Source organism: Lissotriton vulgaris, chromosome 2_1 (genome assembly GCF_964263255.1).
Source record: "Lissotriton vulgaris chromosome 2_1, aLisVul1.2, whole genome shotgun sequence".
Taxonomy (NCBI): Eukaryota; Metazoa; Chordata; class Amphibia; order Caudata; family Salamandridae; genus Lissotriton; species Lissotriton vulgaris.
In genome coordinates, this window is record NC_141687.1 from 297,350,332 (window position 1) to 297,372,745 (window position 22,414).

A 22,414-nucleotide genomic window follows, 5' to 3' on the forward strand; every position below is an offset into this window, starting at 1 on the left:
CAGGGCAATGCGATATGGATGAACTGGTCAGGCAGATTTGCGTACGCTTTTCCCCCAGCACCACTGATTCCACTGGTGGCGCGCAAACTGCGGCAACAGTCACTCACACTGATAGTAGTTGCTCCCACATGGGCGAGACAGCCATGGTACACAAAGTTCCTGGAGTTTTCAGTAGTTCCTCATCAAAGGCTGCGCCTCGCACCCTATCTTCTAAATTAGAACCATGGAGAAATCAGACACCCAAATCCCAATCAGATGAACCTGGCGAGCTGGCTCTTGAAGTCTTGGAATTTGGATACCTTAACTTGCCTCCAGGCTGCATGAACATCATTAAGGAGGCAAGACGACCAACTACTAGAGCATGCTATGCAGCTAAATGGAAGACATTTGTTATTTACTGCAATAACCAAATCAACCCATTAGATGCTTTCACACAGAACATTATATGTTACCTACTGCATCTTCAAAGATGCAACCTAGCATACTCTTCGATAAGACTACACCTCGCTGCTATAGCAGCATACCTTCAGAACAGGCAACACCTTTCACTGTTTAGAGTACCAGTAATCAAGGCTTTTATAGAGGGTCTTAAAAGGGTGATTCCTCCAAGGCACTCACCTTCCCCAGTCTGGGACCTAAATGTAGTACTTACCAGACTTATGGGACCTCCTTTTGAACCTCTACACTCATGCGAATTGCAATTTCTAACATGGAAGGTGGCATTCTGCTTGCCATTACCTCACTCAGGCGAGTTAGCGAGCTACAAGCACTAACAATTCAAGAACCCTTCATGCAAATACATGCTAACAGGATAGTTCTTAGAACAAACCCTAAGTTTATGCCAAAGGTCGTATCCACTTTCCATATTAATCAATCAATAGAACTGCCAGTGTTCTTCCAAAATCCACAGTCAGTAGCTGAAAGAGCCCTACACACACTGGATGTAAAGAGAGCTCTGCTTTATTATGTGGACAGAACGAAATCATTTAGAAAACAAAGCAATTATTTGTTGCTTTTTCACCACAACATAAAGAGAATCCCATATCAGTCAGGAATAGCCAGATGGATAGTTAAATGCATTTAAATATGTTATCAAAAGGCTAAACGCACTTTAACTGTCCCCCAAAGAGCAAACGCGAAAAATGGGGGCATCCATGGCTTTCCTAGGAAATATTCCTCTTGAAGACATATGTAGAGCAGCCACATGGACTACCATACACACTTTCACAAAACACTACTGTGTAGACGTGCAAGCAAAGCAGCAAGCTGCTGTAGGCCAGGCTGTCCTCAAAACTCTCTTTCAAACTGCTACAGCTGGCACAGGTAACAGCCGCTAGAGGAGATACTGCTATACAGTCTATGCACAGATATGAATTCAGCAGCCCACATGCCTCAAACGGAATATGCTACTTACCAGTATGCATCTGTTCTTGGCATGTAGGGCTGCAGACATTCATATCGCCCGCCCTCCTCCCCGGTGCCTGTTGCAGCTGCAGCATTATCTTTTGCATGGCCATCTCTTACTTTACCATCTCCATCTCTGCCAATATGGCGAAAAACAATCTGAGGATGGAGAAGATGTCCATGCGCACTGTAGTCCAGTGGAGGAGTCACCTATCTCGTGATACTTCGAAGACTCTTCCAGGACAACAAGGTGCAATCATCCGGACCCAACACTAGGCGGCGATCTATGCACAGATATGAATGTCAGCAGCCCTACATGCCAAGAACAGATGCATACTGGTAAGTAGCATATTCCTTTTATACAAACAAATTGGTCTGAGTTAAGTCTTTGATTGTGTGAAATTATTTATTGCCTGATTGTGTACAATAAATGCTTTCCCCTACCCTCTGATAAAACCTTACTGCTCGCCCACACTACCATACTATCACAAATAGAGAGTAAGGTTTTATCTACTTTTACATCTGCCTACCTTTGGGGTTCCATTGGATTCTCTGCACACTATACTGTACTTTGGTATGGTATATACACAGCCAGCTTCCTAAAGGGACGGCATAGAGGAGACCCTTGGCCCATATGAAACTCATTGCTTGTATCTCTTAAGCCCCCGGACATGAAAGAAGGGGACACAAATGAGGAAGAAGGGCATCTCGGGGAGGTTCTAACAGATCCAGTCATGGGGTGTCGAATTGATCTGCTATCTCTTGGAAAACTGTTGAGAATAAGGCTAGGAAGACTTTAGAGGGAAATATCCGTTTAAGAAATCTGTATACCCATTCTTCCTCCCTGGAGAATAGATCTCTATCAGTAACAGCAGGTTCTGCTCTGCCATAAACCTATCTGTTCTGCAAGAGCTGGAGCAACCCCAGGGGGATTGATATAGGTTCTTGAGACCTGATTGTCAACTCTGATCTTGACTGCCTTGTCGACAATTAGAGTAGAAAATTACCACATGACTCTGAAACCTGCTTCCAACTCTCTCCAGTTGAAGAGTTCCTTTCCTCCAACACAGACCATAGTTCCTGGCTTTTTAGAATTCCCATTGTCGCTCCCCAGCTCATACTGCTTGAATCCGGGTTATTGTCACTAGAAGATGAGGAGATAGAAGAACTCCGTTGTTGAGATCTGAAGGGGTTAGCCATTATTGCCACTTCCGAAATACCTCTGAAGCGATTGGGACAAGACAGTCGTAGTCCTGGAAGAATAGATTCCTTCTCAACAAGAAATAGTAAATCAGGTGGAACAGGTGAAGGGGAGAGCAAGTCACCAGATACAGAGACGCCACAATATTTCCCTGTACCCTCAACCACTCTCGTGCTGGGGATTCCTGAAGACTCAGCAGATGAGGCAGAGCATAAGCTTCTCCTGATGGGAGGGAGGCAAAAATGTCCTCCCCATTTTGGTGTTGAAGAGGACTTCGATGAACTGCAGTCCAAGGAAGGATCAAGAGATCATTTCTTGGCATTGAGCAGAATTCCACGATTCCATGCACTGGCACACTATCTTGACATCCTGAAGATCCTTCAAAAAAGAAGAAGTGCAACTTGGCCAGTCATCCAGAGATGGAAACATCAGCACACCCACAGAATGTTGGTTGCTCACGAAGGGAGCCAAAGTCTTAGTAATGACACTAACAGCCGAAGAGAGAACACAAGTAAAAACACAGAACTCAAAATGGTGGCGCAAAGCAAAAAATCTCAGAAAGTTCTGAGAAGGAAGAGTGCATAAGGTAATGAAGATAAGTGTCCAATAGGTCTATATATGTATGCCAGAAATGTGCCAGTAAAGATGAGAGGAATAAAGTGCTGGTTCATGACAGGGAGACCTCAGATGTGGTCAAAGAAGGTGCAGGTCCCTCCTCACCCAAGTCTAGACTCGGTTAGATGCTTTTGTTTAGAAGTGCACTACCCATCCATGCTTGTGGCTAATACCAGAGAGGAAGCACATTTCTAAATAACCTGAGCAAACATATTCCCGTGTTTAAGCGTTGGCAAGCAACTCAGACACGATAGTTGGAAACCTTTTAGGGCTGGTGCCATGTTGAAACAGGTAAGCAGTCCTTTGTAGACTTAGTTAACAAAAACGGTCGGAATTTGAGGAACTTTTGGAACGGTAGCGGCTGTCTTCAGGCCAATCTGCAAGGAAGACAGCATGCCATCGGCATGCAAAGCAACAATGCATGTATCAGTCGTTGAACCAGGCAGATACATAGACAAAGCAGAGAAGAAAAAAAATTGAAGTAACAATGTCTTAACTTACATCAAAGTACCAGTAAATGGGTGAAAGATATGACAAGATTAAATTGATGGGCTATTTCTATTGTGCCCAGCTACTCCAAGGATTGTCCCTAAGCATACCTAGCCAGGTCAGCAGTTTTAGAGTAAAACTTACGCAAAGAATCAGGGGGCAGATTTACAAGGTCTGGCGCATCTCTGCAAATCAGCAGGGATGCGCCAGAACACTTGTGACATCCAAAACCACACCTGCGCCACCACTGATGTGCCGCAATTACAATGCGGCGCGCAGTTGCACACGGATGGGCAGATGCGTGTCGCATCCCCCGGCGTAAAGGCGGCGCATTGCTGGAGTCGAGTCGCAAGTGCGACACGCTCCAGCAAGGCTCGGCGGCGCCCTATGCCTAACTTGCTGCGTGACTCCTTACGCCTGCTTCAAGCAGGCGCAGGGTTTTGACACAGCATGGCCGTAAAAATAACTCAGTGAAATCTTGTAGATTTCACGGTGTCATTTTTACAAGGCGTACCTTCGAGGGAACGGCCACCCTGTTCCTGACCGCCCACATGAAACTTGACGCAGGTTTCATGTGGCGCAGGGCTTTACCACGTGACTCATCCCTTAGATGCGTCACGTTGTAAATGCCGCGCAACATGGCGCATGGTTTACACCGCCGCTGTGTCACTGAAGTGACGCAACGGCGGCGTAGATGTGTTGCAAGAGGCTTGTAAATCTGCCCCTCTGTTTTCAGTTTCTACTTAAAAAGCAGTGGATTACTCTGAAAGGTCTCAGAAGAAGAAAAAAGTTAACATTCAGTGTAATCCCCACCAGAATGACCCTGATATCACTCATTTCCTTATTGGTTCGGGCATTTGTGTGATTTGCATTTTTTTTACCCAAAAAATTATTTGCACAGGTGAATGCTGTTCATGAGCTATAGTGCTCATGAAGTAAGGACTGTGGCATGGAAGGTGCAGGAAAGTAATCCCAAGAATAGAACACCTCTGTTTTATATTCTTCGAGGACCTCAACCACAAAGGTAAGATCTCCCCCTCCAAAATGGAGCCTTGTCGTTGAAATAGGGTAGTAACAGCGTGTCTACAATTTACAGGAATTATAGCTGCTAGCGCCATATTTAATTAACCGATTTAAAAGAAAGGAAATCACTATTGTGTGGTGATGCTTTTAACAACCTTCCGGCATAAATAGGGTTTCCTATTAAGCTGAGGAGGAGTACTCCCTAACACCAAGGACGTCTCTATGTGAGGTGAAAAGAGGACCTCGGGCATACAAAAGAACTGCTTTGGAGACCTATTAAATAAGTACCTGACCTAGAATCTTAGTGGCGCCATGTTTTATGGTTCCTACAGATTAAGCAGGACTGGATATCTGAACAACATGAACCTCACAACATGGGGACGGCTAGAACGCCGTCTTTCTCTGGTGATGTGAATTGTGACACTCACATCCTGGACAATTTGATTGGAAATGCGGCTAAGATGTAGCGCCAGAAAACAAACCAGTCCCACATAGAGTTGAGCTTTCATGTCCTTGGTACACTGATACCTTCAAAGAAGGCAAGAAACAGTGCAAGGCTCTACAGAGACAATGGAAGAAAGTATACAGTCCTAGCTCTAACGCCCAGTTTAAGGTTGCTCTAAAGAAACAATAAAGGGAGGTCAGATTAGCAAAGAAATCCTATCTGGAAGATAGAATTGAACCAGCTTGGAACAAATCACAAGAAATGTTTTAAATTGTGCAAATTGTTTTGTCCCTGGTAGCAAGTTCCAGACGTCAAGAACCATCAGCTGATTGATTCGAGCAGATGGCTAACACTTCCATGATAAGATCAAGAAGGACAGTTTCTCCCCAGTATGTTACTGGAGGGAGCCCTGCCAGACAGTATCTATGCAAGTTATCATCAGAATTCCACATGGTCCCTTTCCAAATTTGATTCCATTTCTCTTGACGATTCCCTGAAAGCCATCCAAAGCCTCGAGTTGGATTCTTCAGCGGACCATTGCCACCTCAATGTGCTGGCGCATGGCGCAAGTATTATTAACCCTCTAAACAATAAACTCTTAAATGAATCTCTATCATCAGCACTGTTAGCCCAGGCCTGTAAGAAGGCTAACATCCTGCCTCTGCTGAAAAAATCTCAAACCGATCCAGCTGAAGTATCTAACTACAGACCCATATCCTTACTTCCAGCTTTGTCAAAAGTATTGGAGAAGCATGTCACCTCCCAGCTTTCTCAATACTTGTAAAGCAACAATGTATTACATCCTAGTCAGTCTGGCTTCCGCCCATGCTTCAGCACAGAGGCAGCGCTAGTTGAGGTGGAAGATTACATCAGGAGTACTTTAGACTCCAGGGGGAAGGCACTGCTGATAATGTTGGATCTCTCAGTGGCCTTCGATACGGTACCCCATGCCCCTCTACTGACATTTCTCAAAGCTGTTGGAATTGGAGGCAAATCCATGGACTAGTTGACATCATTTTGTGAAGGACGCCGGCAAGAGGGTTTGGACCCCTTCTTTTTTTCAGACCACGTGTATTTCAAGTTGGAGTACCCCAGGGCTCAGCTCTGAGTCCTACTTTATTTAACATCTACCTTACTCCTATTGCTATACTTGCCGAGGCCTTGGGAGCTAAAATAATCTCATATGCTGATGACACCCAGCTGTTGTTTTCATGGGACTGCAATACAAGGTTCTGTGGTGAAAAAATCTGAACCTGTCTGTCAGCTGTTTTCCAGTGGCTAACATGCCATCAGCTCAAATGTAATGCAGAAAAAACAGAGCTGTTATTTTTTGAAGGAAGGCCCAGGAAACCTGGCAATCTTTCTGGCCGACTGAAGACCCTTTCCCAGGGTGTCAAGCGAATTCTGTGCAGAATTTAGGTATCAAATTCGATGATATCCTCTCTTTTATACTGCAGGTGAATTCAGAGGTGGGGTCCTGCTTTGAATTGCTGGTAGACTTAAAAAAGCGAATGAAGAACAAATCAAAACATGCACCCCCAGCCAAGAAATCTGGGTTAAATCCATCATTCTTTTGCTCACCTTGCCACTCCAGTTTAGACCTGGCCATATGCAAATCAGTCTTGACCCTGTGCCTCATGGGAACCGTCCAGTCGGAATTGCCAAGCCAGGTCCTCCCTGGACCAGAGACAAGCATCCTAGGACCGGTTAAGAAAGTTTCTACATTTTCTGTCATTCCCAGGCAGGAAACAAGTGATACAGACATGGGTGTCAACTAAGCTGGACTATGGCAATGCCTTGTTTCTGGGTCTACTGGACCACCTCATCAACAAACTGCATGCTGTCCAAAATGCAGCATCATCTACTCTCTTGAGTGTGCCTCTGAGAGCACATATGTCCACTCACCTTAAGGCATTGCATTGGCTCCCCATAAAAAAGAGAATCTTATTTAAGACTCTTGTTTTGGTCCATAGAGCCCTTAATCAGAGGGGCGCTGGATGCCTTAGAGCACGTATTAGTTTTTATGTTCCGTCTAGATGTCTGCGTTCAGCCATAGCTTTTCTTAGCCAGCACTCTTCAGATCAGGCATGCTAGGGCTGTTGGCAGATCCTTTCTAGGTCCTCCTTTTTAGGTCCATCAGCCCGGAATAAACTTTCCTCTGAGATTCAAAGCATTACAGATACTTCTAAGTTTAGGAAGAGACTGAATATGTGGTTGTTTAGCCAAGACTACTTGTATGTACATGGCAGTGGTGCGGAGTGCCAGAACATTCTTTGGAGTAGCAATGCACTTTATAAATCCCCTTTCATTCATCCTTTCATTCATTCACATATCATCAGAAAATGTTGGCCCAATTTCTAGCTAGCCCACAGTCCCTGCCCCGTCTGAACCCCTAATCCTAGCAGGGTTCCAGATGGTATCTGCAGCCTCCAACATGACCCCTCTTATTCCCAAAGGAAATTGTGGTAACAGATCTATCCTTTTGTTGCTACTCATGCATGCTCAAGGTAAATACAAGAAAGCTTTGAATCTAGCTTTCAAAAATGTATTAAAAACAATCGTATTTTTGTATAGAATGTGTGAAGTGCAATTATTAGTAAAGTGAAACAAAGCATTGTAACTTGCATTACACAAATGGTGAAAAAGATAAACAGTTCAACCATTATAACATTGCAATGTGATTATACTTATACTACTATCTAATACTAGCTATACCAAGAGAGCATAGTGGGAGCACCCTCTCACAGATCCATTGGAACACCCTAGGCTCCCCCTCCCCCATACCGGAGTATGATGAGCCAGGATGCTGGTCTTTATGGAACAGGCTATCCTCTTTTGCAGGATAAAGGTTAGAGTTAGTAGGGCTGTATCTCAGTCACAGTGCAATGTGTTCCAGGATAACCCCAAATAGAAGGGCATCACATTCTATGTAACTAGCCGTTGACAGAGTGAAGGAGGAACATGCTAATAATGCTTGCTAAGAAATGAACTGCATTTATAAAAGCTACTGAGTACACTATGGTGTAAGTGTAAAACATGTAAAATGTCACCATTACAAAAAGATGTCAAGCTAAAAATGTGTAGCTAAAATGGGGCTCAGCGCGGGCCCTCTTGCACTTTACAACAGGTAGGTCATGACCATGCAATATAGATTTTCATGTTTCTGTTAATCAACTTATTTATATAAAGTGCACACTGAGAGACTGACAAAGGTGTCCGAGGTGTCCTGTTAGTCACCCTTCATCAGCTGTATCATTTATCATCAAGTTCAGAATGTTTCTACAGCAAAACAGCTTTATTGGTAGATAGATATTATTTATGTGTTGAAATGTGAGCAGCAAAACAAATAGATCCATGGTGAGATAATTGGGAGAAATTATTCAGATTTTGCACATTATTGGTAAAACATAAAAATCTGCATTTGTCAATGTAACACTCTGTTGTTTTAAATCTTTCAGATCATCAATCAACATTGAAGAGTTGTCCAGCATTTCTTGTGAACCAAACGTTCTGTGGAATGGAACTCCGAGTAAATCACCTAGAGGCAGGCGTGCACCAGCTAGTGCTAGTACTCCTCTTGGCCAAGGTACCCAAATGTAGATGATCCAGATATACACTAGAGAAAAGCAGATTTTATCATGCAAAATGTGCGAACTGGAAATCTGTGTTGGTACTTCAAGCACAGCATAGAATATGGAGAGGTATGAAGACAATTCCAAGTCCTAGTAGCAGGCCCTTGGTAAAATGGGTCGTATGTCAGAATACTGTGGACAGAAATATTGCATGACCTAGATGTCAGAATACTGTGGACAGAAATATTGCCTGACCTAGGTGTTGTGGCCTAAATATAAGTTGCAAAATATTGTTCCATCGATATAGATTTTTTCTTATAAATTTCAGTGGGGCATTATTTTTGTTAACAATACTTAGCATCGTCATCGAGCCACACGGACTGTGGATCTAATGTCATCTGGTAGCCTTTGCATCGGCGTTGAAGAGCAATGCAGCAGATTTCCTCGTGCAGTCATGCCAAAGTGTCAGTTTTTGCAGAATTGAGCAGCAGAACCCACTTCTGAGTCCCAGGACTGGATGTGGCACCTCAGGCAAAGGCAAGACTCACAGATGGCAGAGTCAAACATCAGCAGCAGAATTGCAGGAAGTCTTTTGTGTCCCTGAGACTTCAGAAAACAAGAGTAACTCTGGGTTTAAGTGAGATGGGACCAGTCCTTGTCCTCAGTAGGGCAGGTAGAGTTCTTCCCTGGTCTAGTAGTGTACTGATTTGGTAGGGTCAGATCCCCATTATTTATACGCAAAAGTGCCTTTGGTGTAGGAGGGGACTTCAAATGAGCTTTATGAAGTGCACAAAGATCCTTTTCGACCCAGTCCTGTTTGCCAGGCTATCTGGGGAGGGTAAATCAGTGATTTCTGTGTGGACCACACACTACCTATTAAAGTGTAAGTGTCAGCCCCTCCCATTCCTCCTTGCCCGGGAAGGCACATCAGAATGCAGATGAATGCAGATGACTGCTCAGAATGCAGATGGGCCTCACCTTCCTGTTTTGGGGTTGTCTTAAGGGAAAGCACAAAGTGTAGCTGTCATCCAGCCCAGATGTGTATTGGGGCAGGCAGCAGGAACACATAGCAAAGTTAAGATCAGACAAATGTCCACTTTCTAAACATGGCATTTCTAAAATGGTACGGTCAACTCCAACTTTGCTGCTAAAGAGGATTTATCATTACCATTCCAAAGATAGAAACATGATTTAGCTACTCCTTTCTAATCAGAAATTACAGCTTAAAAGTGATATAAGAAATTCCCAATGACAGCCTGTGAGAGGAGTAGGCCTCACTGTAGTGAAAAAATGAATTGAGCTGTTTGTCACTATCAGGACATGTTAAACTTACAAGTACATGTCCTTCCTTTTACTTACACAGCACCCTGCCCTTAGGGCTACCTAGGGCCTACATTGGTGGGTGACCAATGAGCAATAAATTGGGAGTTTAAGGCTTGGCAAGTGGTTTTAAATGCCATGTCGAAGGTGCAGTAAACTACACACACGGGCCTTCCAATGGCAGGGCTAATATAGGTTTGATAAGCTATTTGTGTGGGTGACAAAATTAGTGCTGCAGGCTTACTGGTAGCATTTAGATTACAGGCCCTGTCTGTATGGTCTACCACTTTACAAGGGACTTATAAGTAAACTAAATGTGCCAATCAGGTATAAACCGATGTCATAATGTGTAGGGGAAAGCACATTCACATTAGCACGGGTCAGCAGTAAAGCGCTAAAGCCAACAAAAAACGAGGTTAGATAAATAAGAGGAAGACAAAAGGTTTGGTTTAACCCTTGTGGCTCGAATATAATTTTACCCTGAAAAAACAAAAACTATCAGCGTTTGGCAAAACAGGAACTGTTGGTTAAATCAAACACTACAGCCAGGAGTGCAGCATACAGAAACGAGTCTGAGGACATTTCTTGAAGCTTCATAAAACAATTCATCAATCCTGTTTCGGGAGTGGAATGTGGGTCTTGTCTTGAAGCCATAAAGTACTTACACCTGATGCTAGTGGGCCTCGACCCTGCGTGGAAACAATGAGGGCCAGTATGTAACGTGTCCAGATGTCTGGCATGGGGAATGCGTGATCACTGCGTGTGTAGTGTGTGCTGTGCCCAGATTGACTGAGTGTTCTTAACTTCATGTAGAATCTAACTTTATGGTGTTTTGGTAATGCGCACCCCTCCAGCCATGTGCGTTTTATCGGGACCAAGCTCATAGGGCCATTGTGGTGTCACTGCCTATCTGTGGAACTAATATGGGTTTTTCCTGTTAGCTCGTTTGTCCTGCTGATTACGTGGCACCCCACCTGTGATCGGTCAATCAGTAGCCTTAGGCCTTGGGCGCAGGGCCTGCCTAACCCCATATTTCTGATTCGGGGTTGATGGAAAGGTCATATCGGGGGATTTCAACAACAGTGATTTCATTTCGTTTTTGTACACACATTTATCATTGCGTACAATAACATAAATATTAACACCCTTCAAAAAGGGCAATTTCCAACAGACCTTTAATGTATTTACTTTGCAGACACAATGACATTTATATTGTAGGCTATGGCTTTTTTTTTGTTTAGAGGCAAGCTTTTTAGGTCACTTAGCCTATCATAAAGAGAAAGTGATATTCCCATCACTCTTGCTTGTTCAGTTATGTTTATGTTTCTGTTGAGATAGCATGTTTACGGATTTACATTTTTGTGCACAAAGTAAAATTTTGCGCACGAATAGACTTTCTTAAAGATGCAAGAAATAATGGACCTTTGTTAAAAGTATCTACTACATAATATTAAGCTGTGAATGCCTTTTCATTCACCACTCACAAAGCAAACATAATTTTATGAATCCTTTCCATAACATTATTCTATGATGATACAGCTAAACCTGTTCAGCAGAGGGAGCCATCTCTCATTTTCCATATTGTTGTAGTCCATGAGATTGCTTCATTATCCAAATGTATTTCTAGGGCAGCTGGGAGCAACAACACACAGTCACTCAACTATTAACTAAATATCTCCCTTAACACAAATCCAGCCTTTTGCCTTTGCTAGTGCTTTTTTAATGTTCATATGTCACTTCTGACCTTGTTGCACATTTTTAAAAACACTTTCATGCTTTCACTATTTATATGCTCTCAGGGGAATATTTCATGTGCTATATCCATAGTTTTCAACTACAAGTCATACTAGTGTACAAACTCAAAAGTGACAACACAGCATCTATACGTCCGACTAACACCATCATATGTCCTGGCAAAGCCGCAAGACCATCAGCAATGGTCATGTATGCCCACTAGTTTCTATTTTGTGTGTTCTCTGGTGGTCTGTGTGATGCTTCTTGTAAGCCCGTTTGATGGGAGAAGGGAACAAACAGTAGCAAATAGGGACAGCATCTGAATGTCATCTAGGCGTTATAATTATTTTAGAATAATGGTAGTGGTACTGCAATCCCCTGAACATTAAGAAGTGAATTTAGTTTTAATAATGTTTACCCACTTAAACTTCCTTCATCAAGTTACTTAATTGTTTAAGTATGGATAATATGAATGATAGTTCTAAAACTGTAAAGGATCGTTTAAGTTTGAATGCTTTACTGATCTCTATGTCATAGTCCTAACTCAGCTTTCTGAAATGATACAGAGCATGGTGGGTGGAATACAAGCTGTTGGATATTCTTTAGGACATGAATTAAAATACATTGTAACATGACAAGCAATCAAGCGAGTCTACAGTCTAGCAACTTTGAATAAATGTCTTTAGGATGGCGTCTGTGAAGGTTAGTGATCAGTGATAGCAACACATATATTCATAATGAAATTTCTTTGTTTTAAACGACTTCTATAAAGGTAGAAATCAGGTGCTTCATTAGAATAAAAATCAGAAAAATATAATCAACTTATTATCCACCTAAAAGCATAGCATGCTTTGGGGTATTATCTATAAACCTGTTGTACTTTCTACGTGTCACTTCACTGGACAGTCATTCAAATACACTCTCTCCTGTCCCATATCTGCAGTTATGTCCTTGTTTCTTTCATTCTGGTCTTCTGCCTTTTGTCTGTATGGCTTTTCTTTTTCTCGTCTCACAGTTCAAACGTGCTGGAACTCTGTATTTTTAGGGATAATTTCATTACAACTCTATTAGCCATTTTAACCTGGTTTAGGGAGAAAAATATCAGCCGATCGGGGAATGTATTGTATTGGTATTTGGAGCTTTTCATGTCTATTGTGAGGCTCGTGAGCACTTACTAGAAGTTCAAGTAAATCGATACCCTGTTTGTTATGCTGTTTTTAGAGCTGTCTGTGTGGGAATAATTTTGGTGTTGTGTGTGAATCTTAAGGGCATGCTCTGCACTTGTTAGGGCAAGCTTGTACTTACACTGAAGCATGGCATATAGCTGAGAGATATGTGAGATATGGAATTGCATTTGCAAATACTACCATGATTAGTTTATTGAGTTTACATATTGTGGCATCTTGGTATAGTCATATGAAATGACGTGCTGGCCCCATTCATGAGTGACATCAGTGCACTAAAAGTAACACTAAAGTGGATATAAGCGTGAATCCTATTGTAAAGATGTGCAGGACAATAAGATGAAATAAGAACGATTTATTGAAGTAGAAAGGATCCCATCCACAGGTAAGTTCTTCACAGTGCATCCAGCATCCTCCAACTGAAGTCTTTCTAAACATAACATTCTCAGCTGGTGCACATGACTCTTTAAGCAAGATTACCCCTTTCGAAATTGTGTGACCCAAGTAATCAATGGAATTTTTCTTAAATTTGCATTTTTCAATCTTCACTGTCATGCCAGACTCACTCAAACGATTCAAAACTTCAAAAAGTCTATCATCATGCTCTCCATCGTCAGACCCAAAAATCAGAATGTCATCTTGATATACTCTCACACCGCTTAGACCTTTAAGAACGTTTTCCAAGGCCCTTTGGAAAACGGATGCGGCCGATACTAAGCCAAATGGAAGCCTCACAAAGCGAAAAGTGCCAAACGGTGTCACAAAGGCCGTTAAATCTTTTGACTCTTCATCGAGATTGATTTGGTGGTAGGCAGATTGCAAATCAACTGTGCTAAAAACTTTGGCTCCCTTCAGCAACATTAACATGTCCGCAATTTTAGGCAGGGGATATCGGTCCACCATTACGTTCTTATTTAATTCTCTCAGATCAACACAGAGACGAAGAGAACCGTCCGATTTCTTCGCTGCAACAATGGGGGCGACCCATTCAGTGCCTTCAACTTCCTCTATGATACTCTCTTTAACCAATATTTCAAGCTCACTTTTTCCCTGGTCTCTAACCGCCACAGGCGCATTACGTACTTTGGAAAAAACAGGCACTGCAGCTTCTTTTAATCTTATGTGATAAAGATAATTCTTCAAACACCCTAACTAGTCAGAGAAAACTTTGGGAAATTTCACTTTAAGACTATTACCAAAGTCTTGACATATAGTCGATACAGCTACATGTTGTGACACAAAAGGCTCTTTCAACACAATAGGAGGAGAAGAATTTGGGTCTAACATGACATCCAGATGTCTTTGAGCAAACCAGCTTATAATACTGTCACCCTTCTGTGACACATATACTTTAGTGGTGGTCAATCTCTCCTTGTAGTTTATTAGCTCCATGAAATAACCCATCAGCTTAATCGGTTCAACCCCATAAGCCAATGGTTTGATATCGGGGCGAAACAACTTGATTTTATCACTCAACTTTTGTAGGTATTATTATTTTGCAACAATGGTGATTTTTGCACCGAATCAAATAATACTTTAGTTAGTTGACCATCCACAAGAATCACATCAGAAGGACAGCTCTCACTTCCCTGATTGTGTATAGTTTGTACTAAAACCTGACCACAGTCAACTTGAATGAATGAATGAATGAATTACGGACTTGTACCGCGCACAGCTACCCGAAGGCATCCCGGCGCCTTTTCGCTCACTCATTCAATAGATTAGGCAAACAGGTGAGTTTTTACCAGCCTCCTGAATTTTTGGTGGTTGGATTCCAACCTGATGGAGTTGTTCCAGAGGTTGGTCGCTTGAAGGGAGAAGCGTCTCCCGCCCGTATGTACTCTGCTTGTTTTTGGGACCACTAACAGATTTTTGTTGCTAGATCTGAGGGTCCGTGAAGGGAGGTAGGTGGAGAACATGGCTTGAATTAGTCCAGGGCCAGTCTTATAGAATGCTTTGTGTACAGTGATCAAAGCCTTGAACTCTACCCTCCTTTGCACGGGTAGCCAATGTAAATGGCGCAACCCAGGTCTGGCGGATGTTCTCCGTGGGATGTCCAGCAATAAACGTGCGGCACAATTTTGCACAGTCTGAAGGGTTTTCAAGGTACTTTGCGGGGCTCCCAAGTAGAGAGCGTTAGCGTAATCAAGCCGTGATAATATCAAGGCTTGTACCAGAATCTGCCTGGAATCGAATGGGAGGAGTTTGATGACTTTTCTGAGTTGTCTCAGCAAGGCAAAACAGGTCCCTGCTACCTTGCGAACCTTTACTCCGAGGTTAAGAGCGGGGTCGAGCCAAACCCCAAGGCTCTTAATTTGGTTTCTTGGCGGGGGAGGCTGACCAAGGCATAATGGCCACCAATCATCGATATTAGACGGGGGCTTGTGTCCCAGAAGCATCACCTCAGTTTTGGCACCATTCAATTTTAAGAAGGAACTGTCCATCCAAGCATGAATGTTTTCCAGACAAGAGGAGAGGTTATTATAGGGGGCGTTCTTAGATGATAGTGAGATGATCAATTGTTTGTCATCTGCATATGTCAACAGTTGTACTCCCCAGGGCAAAACCACCTCAGCCAAAGGCCTCATATAGATATTAAAAAGGGTGGGGCTGAGGGAAGAGCCCTGAGGAACACCACACTGGAGACACATTTGAGGGGAGGACACATTGTCCTCAAAGACTGCAAAGGTCCTTTCCGTTAGGAAGGAGCGAAGCCAGTTAAGTACCTGGCCCCCAACCCCTACTTCTCTTAGCCTCTGGAGCAAGATGTTATAATTCACAGTATCAAAAGCCGCGCTGAGGTCTGAGAGAAGTATTGCGGCGTTACATCCGTTTTCGAGGATTTTCCTAGTTTCCTCTACTACCGTGATGAGGGCGGTTTCTGTACCCTGGAGGCTACGAAAGCCAGTTTGCGTGGAATGAAGAGCATTCCTTTCCTCCAGGAAGGTCGAGAGCTGGGAGTTCACATATTTTTCAGCTAGTTTGCTGACACATGGTAGTAGAGATATCGGCCGGTAGTTTGCCCAATCCTCAGGATTGAGATTCGGTTTTTTTAAGAGTGCCTTTACTCTGGCTTGTTTCCACACAGGGGGCACCATACCAGATTTCTATGAGGAATTTATCACCTCCTGAACCAGTGGGGTAACGGTCTCTGAAACCAGATGAAGGAACACAGGGGGGCAGGGTCAAGAGGAGAACCCGATTTTAAATTTTTAAGCAGTGCCTGAGTGGTCGGGCCATCTATAGGAGGGAAATCCTTAAGCTCTGCCATGTCTTCTGTCGGCCCAACACAAAATTCCGGAGGGGAATGAGGGAAAGAGGAGTAGATATTTATAACTTTTTGAGAGAAAAAGGTGGCAAGCTCATTGCAGCGTAATTGTGCTTTACTGGGATCGACTAGAGAGGCAGGTGGTGTAATCAGTGATTTAAAGATTTTAAAAATTTCGCGGGGAGCATTGGCTGAGGTGTTAATTTTTTCCTGGAAATAGTTGGCTTGGGTAGTTTTAATTTCATGTTTATATCTCTTCAATGCTAACTTATAGCTCTCCTTGCTAGCAACAGTGAAGCTTTTCCTCCATTTCCTTTCCTCTTGTTTACAGCACCACTTAAGTGCTCTAAGTTCATCAACACATTCAGTATCATCATCAAAATCATAGAAAATGTAGTTGACCTTTCCTTTATAATTTTTTCCTTTACAAACTTGTGAAAAGTGTCCCTTCTTTTTACACTTGCTACAGGTTACTTTTCACCCTGGATACTGTCTGTCATTCGCAAAATGTCCCGACTTTCTACATCTAAAGCATTTAATATGTGAAAAATCGAATCCCCTCTGCTGTTTTTTGTTCAACATTCTGTTAGATGAATTCTCACCTTTAACTTCCTTTTGTGAAACCATATTTTTGGAAGTTGATTTAACAACCTGGACAGCATCCTTTCCTTTATTCTCCCAATTTTTCTTTATCCCTTCGACAAATTTAATGGAGTGTTCTATTCTTTTTCCAATAGTAATGACATAATCTAAACACGGCTCATCTTTTGGCCACAGCTCCTCTCTAACTTTTTCGATATTACACCCCAGCATAAACTGGTCCCTTATACGCTCGTCCACAGACGCACCAAACCTACATGTGGAAGCCAATTTCCTACGGGCTGTAATGTAATTTTGAATGCTTTCTTCTTACAATTGAGTTCTGCGACCAAAATGATACCTCTCCAAGATAGTACTGACCTTTGGGAGGTAATGTTTATCAAGTTTAGCTATGCAGATTTCAAATTCATTTAGGCTACTGTCATCCAGGTCAGGAAGGTGGTCGAATACATCCTGACCCTCAGAACCCAGGCAATGTAACAGTAATGCAGTCTTCCTCTCCGTGCTTAAACTTGAACCGCAAACTCTAGCATACCGCTCAAATACTTTGATGGGAGGGTCCCCAGGAGAAGACAAAAAAAACTGTGGTGATGCTACGTTTTGCATATTGAGAAGATCTTTCTTTTCTACAAACGCTAACATTTCTAATATCCACCTTGGATGTAAAGTGTTAAGACAAAAGGCCTATAAAATTTTCAAAACTTGTGGAAAAAAAAATAGAATAAAACCTTTTGAAGAACATGGTAACATACAGTCTAATAAACATTAGTCTTAACATTGCTGGATAAAGTTCCACAATAAACAATAGGAAAACACCACAAGATGTGAATGTACTGAAAATATTGTGATGTTCCTATTAAGCAATGGCTTCACGCTAACACGCTGGGTAATATGTTCAATGAATTACCCTTCTACTTTCCAAGTGTGCGTGTCACTGTTGTTCACTGTAGCACACAAAAACAACCTCACCGTGAAATCAGATGTAGGCTTATAGTGTGCGTGTCACTGTTTGTAACACGCCAAATACCGTCTTTGAAAGTGTCCACAGTCAGATTTATGCAAGGCTGAAGTGTTCGTGTCACTGATTAGACACGCGAACAGTTGAACTACTAGAATGTCCATTGTATAAAAACAAAATGCAGAGCCAAAGTGTGCGTGTCACTGATTGAACACGCGATGCAAATGAATATTTTCAAAATGGCGTCTATGCTGGCGCGATGACATGCGGCGTCACGTGATGGTGTTGTTACATTGCCGTCACTATTCTACGAAGACGCTGTGAGGATGCTGACATGAGGGCATGGAAGACGCTGCCAGAATACTGATGTAAGCGCTGCTGTGATGTCCTCCCTAGTCTCCTGAAGAGCGGACATCAGTCTCGAGCATACGAGCGCGGCAGCTTCAAATAATGCAAATAGCAATCGGTAAGTGCCGACCCAAGCTCGAGCACAACCAGCGTGGCAGCTTCAAACGATGCAACGAGTATTATGAGAAAATGACAGGTGCCAACCAAAACATCCTTTAAGTTGGTTTAAGCAGGGGTTTCACAAAGGTTCACTTAATCAGTAAGACAAGAGTGTCACACTGACGTCCAGTGAAGTCAAATCCCAAAATCCACCAAAATGTGCAGGATTAACTCTGTTCAAACGATAAGCACCCAAGACTCAATAATTGCAATCCAATACAAGTTCACATATTGTAAAAAAAAACGTTGTAAGCACAAGTCATTTCTTTTGAAGTAACTTTGTGCAAAATCCTTTACTTTTTTAGAGTCAATAAATCCAATGATTAGTGAAGAGCACTTCAGAGTTTCTTTTCTGATTAAGTAGGCTTAGCAAAATAGTAGAGAGTAAAAAACATAATCACAGTACCTTTAAATCCCTTGAAGTTAAAGCGTTTGAAATAAAATTGGGCGTTGAGATCCTTTCCTTGATCCCGTCCTCGTCGCCAAATGTAAAGATATGCAGGACAATAAGATGAAATAAGAAAGATTTATTGAAGTAGAAAGGATCCCATCCACAGGTAAGCTCTCCACAGTGCATCCAGCATCCTCCAACTTAAGTCTTTCTAAACATAACATTCTCAGCTGGGGCACATGACATTCCAGAGCACCTAGCAACAACATCAGGATGCCACACCTATCTGGTGCTTATGGTACAACCTGCAGATTCTAAGAACACTACTATAGTAGGGCTGTGGGCCGCCCAGAAGCTGAGATGGCACACATTAATAAACGAGAGATAATACCATAGTGGGTTTGTAGGAGCTGTCCAGAACTAGGCCTGGCACAACCCAAAGAGACCTAGCAACACCATAGTGGTGGATAACACAGAAGTTGGGATTGACTAACCCAAAGTAAACCAGGAACACTGCAGTAGTGGGACTATGCCTCCCATGCAGAGCTGGTGATGATGATGCAACCCATTTAAATGAGAACTACCACTATAGTGGGCCTGTGAGGTCCATACAGAAGCGGTGGTTGAGCAATCCAGGAATATCAGTCAACTACTATGGTCGTGTGCCTGGGTTGGGTTAGAGGGGGCAAGATAAAGATGAATCAAGCAGGCAACAAAGTGCGCATGTCTGACAGCCAATGCGGGAGCTAAGATTGCAACACGAGAATGTAGCTGCAGAGTGGAAATAGAGGACGTGAGGCAGTACTCACAGAAGAGGCAAGGATGATAGGCCTGTCAAAGGTATAGATTTCAGACGGTTTCGATGTGAGGTACAGGGAAAGGAGAATTAATAGATGAAGAAGGGCTGGGATTCGTGTCATACGCCCTTTCAATGCCCAAACAGTTCAAACATGTTAAATACAAAATGTAGGCACCTTATCACCGAGTGGCACTGCTGCTCCATTTCCTGTTGGGTGTGGCACATTCCGAGCAGCCTAAGAGAATTCATGGAATTAAAGAGGATAACGGGCAGAGACCTGTTAAATTGCCAGGTTTAGAAAAACAGAATCTTTGTCAAAAGGGGAGCTTGTTGGTTTGATGGCAGGTGTGCAGACGAAAAAGAATAGCTGCCTTTTCTGATATGAAATGTGCTAACCACGCAACAATAGAGGTGTTTTTTAAGGCTGTCTGCTGGTTCCCTTGCTGCTCTGTCTTTACTGTTTTAGAAACAGACGTTTAAAGGCATGGGCAAAATGGGCTCAGGCCTCGGGCCTCACCTAGCCTTTCAGGGGCCCCCTGATAGAGCCAGCTCCGTTCTGCAGAGTCTTTTGCCTTGATAACCTTGAATACTTAGTTGTTTTATATAACGCTTTCCTATCATTTATTTTTAGTGTGGGTGATGTATGGGAGTCTATTTCAGACATTTTGCAGACAAATGTTTGTTTTTCAACACCATGCAACAGCCATAAGAAATGTTTATTTTAGATCAAAACAGGACCTCACATATGAGAAATGGATGCTGAGAGGGGGGTCACAAAAATATCAGTGATAATATTAGGGATCTCCTGTTGTATTATAATATTGAATACACACAACACTATCCCCGAAGTTTAGATGTAAATGCATTTAGAATCTGGACCAGTGTGCCTGTGCACCCAGTGACCTGCCCAAAGAGGGTATGAAAGAGCTGAAATTGGATCATAAATTCAAATATGTTCTAAGCAGGGGTCACAAAATACTATTTGGCCCAGAGCCCCCAAAATCCTTAAGATGTCCCTTTGCACTGGTGCCCTTTTGACAGCCTAGCGATAACCCTTGCACCGTGGACCAAGGGTACCTCCGTTGCATGCAGAATTGTTTTTGTGCAGGAAGGGGCACCTTTCTGCACAAAAACAATCCTGAGAGGCATATTCTTCTTTCTATTCGTGCTGCAGAATGAAGATTCTGCATTCAGAATGCAGCACATATAGACAGAGGAGTAGCGAGGAGAAATAAAGATATTTTTCCTCATTACGCCCCTCCTAGGACGGCATATCTTTTTAGCGTATTCCCAGGTTTAGCAATTCTGATCAATCTGGGGATTCGTAAAAAGCCATGGGAGTTGCACAGGAAGCTCCAAGCAACGCCCATGGAACACCTCCCTCGTGCAGAGTAATGCAACACAGCGATTTGCGCTTTGTTGCTTTACTCCAGATTTATGAAGCCACTCATGGACACGCAAAGTGGCTTCATAAAGCTCATTTAGGGTTTGTGTCACTTTTTGCGCCACCTTGCAACTTCACTCATAAAAATGCCCCTGTGTTCCATTTCCTCTCCCAGCATTCCTTGCCTCAGCGTTACCTTCAGGCTGCATGTTTTTTTTCTTTCTCAATGTACGCTTCACGCACCCTACTGCACCCCCTATTTGTTTTCAGTTCCAAGTGCCCGTGTTTTGAATACGATTCATTCGTATGTCAAGCTATGGCGCTGTTACTCTGTTGTAGGAATGCTAACTCTTCAGGTAATGCTTTTTTGTCTTTCCCTTTAATTACTGTAGTAGGACCGTCTCTAAAATGAGGTAATATTAATAGAGAGTTTCTCCTGCTCTTTTTGTTAGGTATATCGCTGATGTATTTTATGTAAGATAACTCAGTGGGTTAATGCTTGCACATTCATCAGTCTATGATATGTGGTACATACAGCTCTAAAAGTAGTAGCCAAGCACTTAATCTTAGCTCCGTTATTCAGCGTGCCATGAGCATGAGAGATGGCTGCAAAAGTGTAAGTAAAGGCAAGTTGTCACTCAAGTTTAAGTGGATATTTTAATTATGTCATTTGTTTGAGTTTCCTTCAGACGTTTTGATAATGCTTGCTCGTAACAGATAAAGGGGCAGATTTACGTTTTCTGGCGCATCCCTGCAAATCAGCAGGGATGCACCAGGAAAGATGCATCACGCAAGTTTACCTTTGCGCCACCACAGATAGCTGCATTTCCAATCCGGCGCATCATGGCGCAATGATAAACAGATACGTGTCGCATCTGCTGGCGTAAGGTTAGCGTAGTGCTGGAGTTGCGTCGCGGGCGAGACGCAACTCCAGCACTGTTCCAACCCTCCCTATGTCCAACATGGTACGTCAAGCCTTATGCCTGCTTAAAGCAAGCGCAAGGTTTTGACGCAGCGGGGTCGTAAAAGTGACTTAGTGAAATCTTGCAGATTTCATTCAGCCACTTTTACGAGGCGTTCCTACGCCGGAATGCCCCCCCCCCCTCCCTCCGGAATGCCCACATGAAACCTGACGCAGGTTTTATGTGGCGCAGGGCTTTACAACGTGACGCATCTCTCTAGATGCGTCACGTTGTAAATACCCTGCAGCATGGCGCTGGCTTTACGCAGACGCAACGGCAGCGCTAAAGTGGCGTACGATGCTTGTAAATCTGCCCCAAAGTGCCTAAAATATTATTGGCAAAATGCTTATGTTACCTTTCCTCCATGACAGAACTTGGCTCTAGTGCCAAGATATAGAGCAGGTTTAATCTATATAAAAGCACACACTGTGTGATTAATTTTGTATGTTTGGTATTCATGTAGGTTTGACTGTTAAGGGCTTTTGTTTATGTTACTAAATGGGAATACGTTACCATTATGTTAAAAAAAAAAGAGCACAATCAGTGAAACGTAAGCAT

At 42.9% G+C, this 22,414-nt stretch overlaps 1 protein-coding gene across 1 annotated transcript in view; it reads left to right on the forward strand.

Annotated features, from left to right (window-relative positions):
• The window catches only part of TEX14 (testis expressed 14, intercellular bridge forming factor), a 1,917,691-nt gene that overhangs the window by 1,684,645 nt on the left and 210,632 nt on the right, over positions 1 to 22,414 (forward strand). The window contains exon 22 of the mRNA XM_086954052.1: positions 8,636 to 8,763. Coding sequence (XP_086810178.1) covers positions 8,636 to 8,763 — 128 coding nt within the window. The remainder of the gene's footprint in view (positions 1 to 8,635; positions 8,764 to 22,414) is intronic.